A 13,089-nucleotide genomic window follows, 5' to 3' on the forward strand; every position below is an offset into this window, starting at 1 on the left:
GAGTGCATAGGAAGTATTATAAACCTATTAAATGAAATTATAGAGTAGACCTAAAGATTTGTTAGATGTTATAATACCATGCATAAACTTAGGAAGATTTCAACTTAAAATCAGAAGTCTAATCATTCGGGGCGCCTCTGTCGGTTAATCAGTCGGTTAAGCCTCTGCCTTTGGTTCAGATCATGATGCTGGGGTCCTGGGATCCTGGGCTTGAGCCCCACATCAGGCTCCCTGCTCTGTGGGGGAGCCTGGCTTCTCCCTCTCCCTCTGTCTGCCACTCCCTCTGCTTGTGCTCTCTCTCACTCTGTCAAATAAAAAAATAAAATCTTTTTAAAAAAAGTCTAATCATTCAGTTATTCACTTTAAATTGTTTTTTTTTAAGTTTCACTTTAATTTCTTAAACAATAGTGCAGAAAAGACCGAATATGCATAAAAATATTAATAGCCTGATGTTGATGCTTTAAACCTTTCTATATTTAATTTTAAATATTTCCAGAGTGGAATGATACATACTCACCAAGGAAGAAAATTATTTGGAAATAACCAAGGCCATTTTCAAGCAAATATTTTGACAGAACTGCAGGCATCCAGAGTGATTTCCATCTCCCTGAATGTCACACTGAGCCCCTTTTTAGAGCAGCTATGTCATGAGTAACAAAACTTAAAATGGGTTTGGTCTCACAGATGTGCGCTGTGGACAGTACCTGATTCTTGATCTCCTCAAGGACATAGGACAACCAGGTTGATCTTGGATCTTTTATGACAGGTACTTTCGTTTCCATCTAAATGTTAAAGACCTTCAAATTTAATGGAATTCTAACATTTGTACATTTTTTCTATCTAATGACACATTGTAAATTTGATAGCCTAAAATAAATTAATGTATTTTCCATTTAATGATAAAGACCTTTAAATGGGACACCAGATATGTACATATCTTTTCTATTTAAAGAGCTTTGAACTTGATGGAATCCTGCATTCTTCATACTCTTAGGACCACACAACAGTTGCAGATGTTTAAATGATCTTCAGTTGAGTTTTGGATATCCCTCTTGATCAAGCCAAGTCTGATTTGCTTTTGTGAAATGAGGTCATTCTTCTGAGAGCTTATGAGAAGGGACAGGAAGTTAAGAGTTCCCATCTGTTGGTCTCTGTTTTCTCGGCAAATTCTTATGTGAAGCTGTCTGTTAAAGGAGATGGGGGTCACATGGGATGAGGATGAGAAAAAAAGTTTTAAAATAACCATATTTGATAATGAAAGATCTGAGTAGATCCATGCTGCCTACTTTATAGACTCATAAGTGTGTAACATTAAAGCCATTTAAAGCAGAGACAATACTCAAGATGAGAATTCATGTTGAATAGTTAGTTTATATGGTTTTTATATTAAATGTGCACATTTAGTCATTTGAGTATTTGCCATTGATAGCGAATATTCTTTGTAGCTGATCACAAGGTCACAGCTCAATGTCAAAGGAGCTTTATTAATAAAGCAATTGAAGCAGTAATTTATACTGCAAAAAGTTCTAGACTCATTTAACATTTATTTTCATTTGCTAGTCAATTACCAGCTGTCAGAGTATATTAACTATTATGAATTTGAGTCAAAAGCTGTCACCCCTAAGTGTATTAACTCTCCCTAATCACATAGGTAGTGATTTGTCCTGTGAAAGAATGATATTAATCACCCAACTTACATCTGTCTTCATGATGGTATAAAATTGCCACTGGCTTCCATTGCAGAAGTGAAGTAAATCAATGTAGACACCAAAAATGAAAGCAGACAGTCATGAATCATGAGTATTTCCCTTCATGTTAACAAGCTCCTCATTGTTTCCAGACAGAAATAAATGTCAGCCAACTTTCAAAGCTTTTTGCTTCTTAGTGTTAAAAATATAGTTGTTTATTATTATTATTATTACTAGTTAACATTGGTAGAGTATTTATTATGTGCCAGGCACTACGCTCAAAGCTTTATATGAATTATTTCTTTTAATATTCACAATAACCCTGTGAGATTATTGGTTCTTATATTTACGGTTCTTATGCTACCATATCTCATTTTGTAAGGGTAAACAATGTCTTAAAAGACTTGAATAACTTGTCCAAAATGGCAGAGCCTGGAGTCCAACCCAAGCAATTTAATTCCATAACCTTTTCTCTTGACCAGTATTCTACACTGATGGATGGTGTTACATATTTACTAGGTGAATCAGTTAAGAATGCATTTGGGTACAAAGAACTAAAATCCAACATAGAGTAGTTGACCAAATAGCAACTTATTTTTTTTCTCACTTAACAGAAAGAATGAAGACAGTCAACTACTCACATTGGTTTAGTAGCTCAACAGTACCAGGACCAGTGACTCTCTGATTCCCTGGCCTTTCCATCATGGCCACAAAAATGGCTGCTTCAGTCTCAAGCATCAGATTCACATTTAGGGCAGAAAAAAAGGATGGTGGGAAGAGTTGGCGCCAGCCATAAGTGTGTCGTTTATCATGAAAGCAAAAGCCTTCCCATTTGTATCTCATTGGCCCAAACTATTTGACATGACCACCCTCATCTGCAAAGGTAGAAGGCAGCAGGGAGAAGGGAAGGGTGCTGACTGATGGACCAGCCTTGGGTCAAAAGTTACAGAAGCCACAAATTCTGTAGGAATATTTCACTGAACTTCTTTCTTTCTTTCTTTCTTTCTTTTTTTTTTTTTTTGAGGAAAGAGCTGTGATTCTTCAGCACCTAATGTATTACTCCTAATGTGTTCTTGCCTCATTTTCTAGAATGTATTCCTAGATAATAAGGGAAAGCTGTAGTTCCACTAACTGAGTCAGGGCTGCTTGGTTGCAAGAAACTATTACATTACTTAAGAAAATAGGTGAATTTCAGTTATTTATTCAACAAATAAATGTATTAAGCACTTATTATATGCCATGTACTTTTCTAGGCTCTGGAGATACATCAGTGAGCAAAACATTTAAAAAAGAAACAGACAGACTCATTGACTATGCTGGAATCTCATGGAACCCAAGGATGTAATAGGGCCTTGAGGAGGGACAGGAACCAGGGGCTGAGAAGCTGTCAGGAATTCAACAACTTCTCTGAGTATATCTCCTTCATTCTGCTCACTCTGATTTCTCTTAATCCTTATTGGCATGACGGATAGAATATGGTCACCCTACATTGCCTGAGTTTTCATCTTCTATTCAAGCAACCAACTCAAGCTGAACCAGAGTCTCTCAATCTCAATCCAAATACTTAGGCAGAAGAATTTGAACCCACAGAGCCCAGGGACAGTGAAAGACACATTGAAAGGATCTACCTCGGGGCACCTGGGTGGCTCAGTTGGTTGAGCATCCGACTTGATTTCGGCTCAGGTTGTGATCTCAGGGTTGTGAGATCGAGCCCAGTCTCAGGCTCCACACTCAGCGTCGAGTCTGTTTAAGACTCTCTATCCCTCTGCTCCTCCCCCCCCTTCTCTCTCTCTCTCAAAATAAGTAAGTCTTTAAAAAAAAAAAAAAAGAAAGATGTCTACCTCAAAAGACTACCTGTTGCTGCTACCCATCCCCAGGCTTATTGGTGCTTTTCTAGACACTCCACCTGTCATCCATCAGAGCGCCCTCGTATCACCCCAGAGATTTGAAAGTTACCTCTGCCTGGAAGAGAACATTTGTTTAGCTATGTTAAAGTTGCCAGAGTTTTGAACTTTTTCAAATCACTCTGTGCCCTAATGTATTAAATGTTTCCTCCCTACAGCCCTTGTCCCTGTCTTCCAGACAAGGGGACATTTGGGTCTTTGTTAACATCAAACTCCCTTCCTCTCACTTCAAGCCGAGCCCGCAGAAGCCAACAGCACTACTAATCAGTTTTGTTCCAAAGTACACATTGAAATGTGGGTTGGTGTATTCTTTTATGGCCCTTATGAACTTTAAGCCAGGGAGATATGATTCCTGGTGATTTTTTTAAAACCTTTTTGTTTCAAACCAATGGGTGTTTTTTCATTCCTGCATATACTGAATTGCTAACCTTCTGCTAATCTGTTTTTCTACAGGTTGTGGATTTGCCTTCCGGTGGAGGGGGATGGGCAGGCTGGGGCTCCTGGGGCAAATCTCTGCTCTCATCAGCATCTGCTACAGTAGGTAAGAATTATATGTTGCATTTGAATGGATAAAGTTCAGAAGGCTAATAATAGCATTTGACATTTTGATCATACGACGTACTGATAGAGGCTGCCATTAGCCGGCGAGATAATAAGAGCAAATCATTTTTAGTGCCTGCTGTTCTAAGTGCTTCGTGTATATTGATACATTTATTCCTCAAAATAACCCTAGAAACAGGTATTTTTGCTTTCTGCATTTTAGAGATAAAGAAGGTGAATCACAGAGAGGCTAAGACCTTGTCCAAAGTCAGAAGTAGTTGGGTTGAGATTTGAACTAAGTAGTATATGTTTAACCACTATATTACATTGATCTTAAAATATAAGATTTGAGGTCTTACATTCTTAAAGCGTTATACTTGTCCTCCCACCTGAATGTTTTAAAATATACAACTAACCGACTCCCTCAAAGCATTTGAGGTATTTCATTAAAATATGCAGGGACAGAGGATATAGAATATATATCCCAAGGCTGGTAGAGTTACTGTAATTGAGCATTGACCTTGACTCTGACTGTCTTGGCTGCCAGTAGATTATCAATTTTTCATGGAATGATAAACCAAAACTTAGTTTATCTAGATAAATTTCTTTTCTTGGTGTTACATTTTTGAAGACATTTCTTGTATTGGCTCTGTATATACAAAGAGAAAATATAGTGGGCAATGTCTTCATCGGAACAGGTGTGTGAAAATATTCTTCATGTGACCATTTCTCATGGGCATTCTTTGTGAAAACTGAAGGTGTAACATCAACATGTCCAAGCTGATTTAGCAAAGGCATTTCATCTTGAAGGTGGAGAGCGAGGAGAAGGATAGGGGAAGCCGCAGGTAACATAGCTTTCAGATCATCTAAGTCAGGTGTCCTCGAGGTGTAGTCCATGGCTGTTACTCCTAAAAGCAGGAGGGATAGGAAGGCTGAAGATCCTTTGTCCCACTCCAATGGGCCATGGTCACAGTCTAAGGGCCAGATACCTAATTGGATAGACTACCTGCAAGAATGGGTAGACTACATTCCTCTGTTTCGTGTCTGGAATGTCGGGGAGCTCTGGCAAGAAGGAGATGGTGGTCAAATAACGTTGGTCTTTGGGGAGACCCTGGAGAGCAGATTTTTCCTGTTGCTCACTGAAGGGGCCAGGGTGCTGTGGATACTACCTACGCAGGTGGGAAAATCAGCCAAGTTACAGGAGAGGGGCCTGTTTTGTGTTCTGAACAGGACAGAGTCTCTTCAATAGTGACGATAGGTGCCTGGAGGCATCCTGCTTCCTAAGGAAAACATTTGAGCTCTTAGTGGGTCTCACATGGATCTTGCCACCCACAGCATGTAGGAGTGACATGCTTTCTGACCCCAAAACTGTGGAGTCCAAAATTTTTGACATTTGATAACTCATAGAACAGTAAATAATATGGTTACCAAATTATACAGCTCTCCTCGTGGTTTATGTCATAAAACATGAAGTATTTTGGGTGCTTCCAGGAGTAATAATGGTGTCCAGAAATGTCCTGGCCTATAATGAATTTGGTGCTTCGAAAAGTTCTATTATAGACAAAGGATTTACTTTCTCATTAAAAAATTAAATATAAGTTCCTTCCCCAGTAAACACTAAAATCACCTGCCCCGTGGGTCGCAGGTCAGGAGATTTGGGTACACTTACAGGTGCCCCTACCTGGACCTGGTCTGCCACAAGCTCGTGTGTTTGCTATTGTTTCTCATCAGTCAGCGGCTACACCTAACCATTTGACTTCAAGCTTCATTGGATCCTTACAAAGTTTTCCGTCCACCAACCGACAGCTTGCCTGTTAAATTTACCATCCATTATCTTCTCAGGTGTCCTGTTGTAATCTGACCTTTGCACAAAGAGAGCCCGGTGCGGCCGTGGTCAGTGGACTGAGTTCCACAGCCTCTGGGTTTTGTTACCTGGTTCACGTGTAACCAGTAGATGATGCTAGATTTACTGCTTAAAAAGCAGGGTGTGATTCCTGTGGCAGGTCCCACCTCATCGTGGGGGGCACTCATCTTTTAATTTGATCTGAAGTCAGTGTGTTGATCTTATAGGCTGTCTTTGCATTTGCTGTTACTCTTGAAGTTTCCCTGTGTCTAAGGCACCATGAAGATGAGAAATGCTGGATCTTGTTAATGTTGCGACCACTTAAAATGTCTGGTGGTTCTTCCCTAGCTTTGTGCAGTAATTGATCCGGAATAGCCTAGAGAGGTAACTGTCGCGGACCAGCAGGATCACTGTGCCAGTCACTGGTGCCATATTCCCTTCCATGGTTGGTGCAGATAGACTGTTTCTAAGATTGTATGACATTTGCACATCGCCCCATAAAATATCAGAATGAAGTTCAGTACAACCTCTGGTATTCGTTGCTATTGCTGTATAACAAATTACCACAAAGTTAGAGGCTTACAATGATAGACATTGAGTGTCTCCGTTTCCGTGGGTCAGGAGTTCAGGTAGGGGATAGCTGGGTTCCTTGCCGAGTGACTTACCAGGCTGAGATCAGGGTGTCAGCCAGCTGTGTTCTCGTGTGATATCCAGGGTCTTCCGGAACCATCTTCCGAGGTTATTCAAGTTGTTGGCAAAATCCAATTCCTTGAGGTTGTAGGATTGGCACCCCCATTGTCTTGCTGGTTATTGGCCAGGGGTCACTCACAGCTCCTACAGGCTGCCTGTTTCAGAGGATAATCTCACCCATGCTTCAGATCTCTCCCTGCAGGAAGGGCCTCAGCCCTTTTAAAGGTTCACCTGAGAAATCAGGCCCCCCCAGGATGATCTCCTTTGACAGACTCAAATTCAACAGACTAAGGACCTTAATTATAACTGAAAAATCCCTTCACCTTTGCCATATAATGTCCCCTAATCATGGAAGTGAAATCCCATCATTTTCACAATCCTGCCCACGCCCCAAGGGGAGGGGATTACCCTGGGTGTATACACTAGGGGGCACTCTCTCAAAACTACCTACCACACTTCCCTCTTCTGTTTGAAGTCCTCCTCAGTTATCCCACTAAGTCCAGCAACTTACTTTTTTTATGGCTCTAGCTACATGCTGGGATTTTTAGAAGTATTTAAATCTTGACATTTTTCTCTTATTTGCATCCACAATGTCCAAAGGGCACATGAGAGAGCTCAAAGTAATTTTGAAATGTTGATGCCTATTCTAAGAATCCTATTAGACAAATTGGAGCTATCTTTAGAAAAGAAAAGTAGAGTGGAAACTTTTTCCTCACCATTGGTTATCACAACCCCAATGAATGCAAAAGCAATAACCCCGATTACCCTCCGTAAGTTGCTCCTGAGGCATTATTTTGGAGATTTCTGGTCAAGACATGTGTGTCTTAGCAATAGTAGCTAAAATAATAGCAATACATACTTTAAAAGTGGGTAAGGATCTCTCTGCGGACATGAGAAAGAACTAAAGCTTGTAGCGTAAGGGGGGGGGGGCTGAAGTTACAGGTTCCAAGGCTGAAAACGTTGGTGGTGGTTGGGAGTTGACTCCTCAAAAGATAATAGGGATTGCAAGCATCCCACAAATGGAGAGGTGCCACAGCCAAGCTCACAGCCTGAAACAGAGGGTTGGAATAGGGTTTACAAAGTTATGGGTGCCATCCTGGGTTGTCGTCCATATCGAGCTGCTACCCAGGGATGGAGAGAAGCAAGCCAGGCACGGCTTCTGTTACGTATAGCCCGAACATCCGCCCAAGACTTTGCAGCACTAATAGGTTATTATCACAGGGCAAAGAAACATATTGGAAAACAGAGCACTCACAGCAGTAGATGAGCCCTTGAAGGTTTATAAATTGCCTGTGGAAAACAAAGAAAGAAAATAACCACATATTCCATCACAATTGATTCCGGCTCAGAAACCTCATGTTACCCCCAGGGTAATTCCGGTTGCAGACAGGAGTGCAGAACACCTAGTCGGTAACAAAACACAGAGCTGTCAACTGAGCACCAGAAATAGAAACCAATACTTCTTTTTTTTTATTATTATTATTATGTTAGTCACCATACATTACATCATTAGTTTTTGATGTAGTGTTCCATGATTCATTGTTTGCGTATAACCCCCAGTGCTCCACGCAGAACGTGCCCTCTTTAATACCCATCACCGGGCTAACCTATCCCCCCACCCGAAACCTTCTTACACTTGTTGAAAAACTGCAGTCATAGTAGTTCGAGCTGTGCGGAGTTAGCAGGAGAGCACTTGGAGAATTGAAACATTTGGAAGGTGGTTCTCTCTTGGAAAGAGCACTGGACCAGGAGTCATAAAGACCTGAGCCCTGTCCTCACCGCTACTAATGTGTGATCACAGAGGATGGTGACCAACTAGCAACACCATGCACCTAACCTCTTTCAGACTCGGATTCCTTATTTGGAAAAGTGTGGGTGGGGGAAGTGGAGAAATTCTAAGATTCCTTCCGATTTCCGTAACATGATGATTCCATAGTCTGTGGTTATATATAGAAGGAAAAAGATACTTATAAACCCCTGTGCTAAACGGGAAAATACAAAAAACTGATTGACTTTTTGCTGCTCTGTATTTTTATATTTTGTCTTTTTGCCTCACTACTTTGACCCCAAGGTTAAGGGAAAATGAGAAAAAGTAACCTCCCCACTGCTTATATGAAATCAAAGTTCTCAGCCAACAACTATTTTTGGAGACCCTGTAACTCTTGCATTAGCTTCATCCACAGCTACGCTGTCACATTCTAAGAAAACTTGATCACCTGCCGCCCCTGCCTTTGGGCAAGTTCAGAAAATGAAATTAAAATGGTTATTATTTAAGATCCAGGCAGAAACCAGAACGGGAAAGGAAAGTATAAAAAAATTATTACTTTGATGATCATGTCAAAGTGATGCTGTAAGAACCAGATGTGGTTTCCCACCAGCATCTTAGAGACTGACTTATTCCTAGACTATATTGCTAAGCTAAATGATAGATAAACTGACAATCAAAATGAAAGTCGACAATGCTGAAACATATACAAATATACCAACATAAAGATTCTATAGCAGAATAGAGCAATTTATTTCTAGATATTACAAAAGCCCTAAACGTTTACTTTTTTTTAAATTCTAGTTTTGACAGTTTTATAAGTGTAAACACCTTATACAGCACTACCTGTATAGGGAAAAGGTGTATCTGATGTGTATATTTACCTTTTCAAAATTACCATTGTTCCCCTGTCCCACCCTCTTCCAAGTCACACAGTTTTTTCCCTTCTGCACATTTTAATGAAACCCTTCTACCAGCACTGTCAGAAATAATGACAGCATTTATTCCAGAGACTGGCAAATTTGTCAAAATCATACTACAATGAGAACTATTATATGGGTAAATCACTATTGATATCACATGGATTCATTTTTGAAGGTGACATCGCTGATAATGTGAAAATTCTCAAGGATCAGGGCGCCTGGGTGGCTCAGTCGTTAAGCGTCTGCCTTCGGCTCAGGTCATGATCCCAGGGCCCTGGGATCGAGCCCCGCATCGGGCTCCCTGCTCGGCAGGAAGCCTGCTTCTCCCTCTCCCACTCCCCCTGCTTGTGTTCCCTCTCTCACTGTGTCTCTCTCTGTCAAATAAATAAATAAAATACGTAAAAAAAAAAAAGAAAGAAAATTCTCAAGGGTCATCAATACAAAAGATTATAGGATTATAGGTTATAGGTTGGTGCATGGAGTTTGTTCACCATCAGTTACAATCTATGAATAAGACCCAGGAGTTCATGAGTCTGTTTGATGGCCAGGCATATGCTATCAGTTCAGAGACACTTCTTGTCAGTTTTGAACCTAAAAAGAAGTGAGTAACTGATTACAGAGTGGACACGAACCATCATTATGGAGAGGGAAGACTTTTCCAGAAGGAAGATTGAATGGCTCCTCTTTTTGCTTTAGTTGAGTGAAGCAACATCATCTGTGTGTTTTTCTAAACAACTACTCCTCACAACTTTTTATACTATCTTCAATTCCTTGATAGAAGTCTGAGATGCAGCAAATATTTCTAAACTATCATATTCCTCAAACCTCCCCCTCCCAGAGTGGAAAGTGATGCAACTTTCAGAAGAGCAGTTAGCACTATCAAATTTGAAAAATGCACATACCTTCTAGCCCAGCACTTCTGTTGATCCTTTGCAAAAAGTCATTAATATATATGAAGATGTTCAATGTAGAATTCATCCAGCAAATACTTATTGTGCCAGGCACTGTTCTAGGCACTTAAGATAAGGCAGCGAGCAAATGACACAAAGACCCTCTCACCCTAGTAGGGCTTATGTACGAGTGAATGGAAGGAGACAGATGATAAACAATACATAGAGTGAATAGGAAAATGATAAAGAGGGCTAGAAAGTGGTAATTCCCCAAAAATCGTCAAGTGGAGGTAGGAGTACAGGTAAGGTTTTAAAATGGTGAGGGCTAGTCCTCAGGGAGGTGATATTTGAGCAAAGACCCGAAGGAGGGTGAGGGACTTCACCCGGCATCTGTGAAAACCTTGAAACACCCCAAGTAACCATCCACAGAGAAGGTTAAGATGTGATCTAGCCATTTGGAAGAATAATCTATGCAACCGTTAAAAAGAATGAAGCGGATCAGTGTTCTAGATCGGATGCCCAGGAGAGACCCAAGCAGAGATTAGGGTGTGGGAGTCTCTCTGTGAAGTGCTCTCAGGAGGAAGCGTTGCAGGAGAGTCAAAGATTGGGAAGCAGAACTGGGCCGTGGGAGAAGCTGAACTATAATGCAGTTGTGTCTGAGGCTCCACCTGCCCCCTAGGGAGCTGGGGGGGTGGTGGTCAGGATGACTCTTTTGAGTCATTAATGCGAAGAGCAGCATACGTAGCCCCCACTACCAGCTGTAGTGCTGAGACCCTCCACTGTATATTTTGAAGTGGAAGAGGCCAGGTCCAGAACACTTATACGTATACGCTTTTTAAATTTTTTTATGAAAAGAATCACAAGAAACAAATAAGAGCTATTATCTTTAGAAGGAAATGGGGGGTTGGGGGGGATGGGGAGGAAGGCAGAGTCAGAGTCTTTTAAGAGCGCCAAGCACTTTTCCTTTTGAAGGCCCTCTTAATCACAGCAAATATAATGAAACGTAGCCATGAGCCTCATTAAATATGTAATTTACGTATAACTGTGTAAGAGTTGAATTCATTTGAACTACAGTGGGCCAGTTGACCTAATATCACATTTTGAGTACATTTAAGTAAATATTGATTCATTTCTTTTTTTTTAACACTATTTTTTAATTTCTTTTTGTTTTATTTTATTTTATTATGTTATGTTAATCACCATACATTACATCATTAGTTTTTGATGTAGTGTTCCATGATTCATTGTTTGCATATAATTTTCCTTTTTGTCTTTTAGAAGCAATATGTTTTTTCAGGTCTTAAGTATTTCCATAGGGAACACCTGGGTCTCAGTAGGTTGAGTGTTTGACTCTTGATCTCAGCTCAGGTCATGATCTCAGGGTCATGGGTTGGAGCCCCACGTCAGTCTCCACGCTCAGCCTGCAGTCTGTTTGGGATTCTCTCTCCCTCTCCCTTTGCCCCTTCCCCACTCACACATACTCTCTCTCTCTCTCTGTCTCTCTCTCTCTGTCTCTCTCTCTCTAAATAAATGGATAAAATCTTTAAAAAAATAAAATAAAATAAAAATCAAACAGCTATATCAGGAAAGTGAGATTATAAGATTTTTTAGTTTCTTTTTTATATATCCATTTTTTAAAGAAAATGAAATGAAAGAAACATTATATTAAAAATTAAAGTATTTGCAATGACATGGATGGAATTAGAGGGTATTATGCTAAGCAAAATAAGTCAATCAGAGAAAGACAATTATATGATCTCACTCATATGTGGAATTTAAGAAACAACACAGAGGATCATAGGGAAGACGAAATCAGAGAGGGAAACAAACCATAAGAGACTCTTGATCATAGAAAACAAACTGAGGTTTTCTGGAGGGGAGTGGGGTGGGGAGATGGGGTAACTGGATGATGGACATTGAGGAGGGCATGTAATGTAATGAGCACTGGGTATTATATAAGACTGATGAATCACTGACCTCTACCTTTTGAAACCAGTAATATATTATATGTTAATTAATTGAATTTAAATTAGAAAAATAAAATTAAAATTAAAAAATATTTAAAAAATTAAAGTGGAGAGGGAGCCCTCTGGATGAGCTAGCTGGTGCCCTACTTATAGGTGCTTTACTGTAGGGGACCAGTAGAAAGTACTCCTAGTGCTAGCCAGTCATCCAGGGTGATACAGAGAACTTCTGTTGCTTCCCTAAGTTACCACTTGGCCAGAGGGACCCTCCCACCACCAACAAATTATTTTTTAATTTGTTTTGATCTTGGGTTTTGATCTTGGTGGACTCACAAAATAATGGCTTGGTGATATCGCAGTGCTTTTGGAGAAAAAAAAATGAAACTGGATGTATAAGATAATACCACACCGTGTCTTAGGATCTGTGCCTGCACAGCATGGGGGTGATCCTAAAAACATCACATTATGCCGACCCAAGACATGGCTAAAAGGGGCAGGATTAGAGGAAGTTTCCATTCCAGAGGTGACCTTCACCTTGCTCTCTAGTCAAGGTAAGGTAAGTCAAGTAATTTTAGCCTAAGCCAGTGTTTTAAAAATAAGAAAGCTCCTGATCAAGGATCTGATTTCTAAGCAGTTATAGAAATGGGACTAAAATGACATTTTATCAACTGTAAATGGCATATAAAACTTTCTAAATATAACATAGCGACTAAGTGTGTAAATTCTAGAGTTAGGACTGGCTTCAAATCCTCCCTCTGCCCCTTATTGGCTTTGCGACCTTCGGCAGATGATTACATGTCACCAGATCTCCATTTTCTCCATTGTGAAATGGGAATAATAATATCCCTTACCTCATAATGAGAAGACTAAATGAGATAATTT

General features: G+C 40.2%; 1 protein-coding gene across 4 annotated transcripts in view; it reads left to right on the plus strand.

Annotated features, from left to right (window-relative positions):
- FAM114A1 (family with sequence similarity 114 member A1) overlaps positions 1-13,089 on the plus strand; it is a 68,577-nt gene that overhangs the window by 16,080 nt on the left and 39,408 nt on the right. For all 4 annotated transcript variants that reach the window (XM_036112380.2, XM_036112384.2, XM_078068513.1 and 1 more), the window contains one exon: positions 4,046-4,133. In XM_036112380.2, coding sequence (XP_035968273.1) covers positions 4,046-4,133 — 88 coding nt within the window. The remainder of the gene's footprint in view (positions 1-4,045; positions 4,134-13,089) is intronic.

Source organism: Halichoerus grypus, chromosome 3 (genome assembly GCF_964656455.1).
Source record: "Halichoerus grypus chromosome 3, mHalGry1.hap1.1, whole genome shotgun sequence".
Lineage (NCBI taxonomy): Eukaryota > Metazoa > Chordata > Mammalia > Carnivora > Phocidae > Halichoerus > Halichoerus grypus.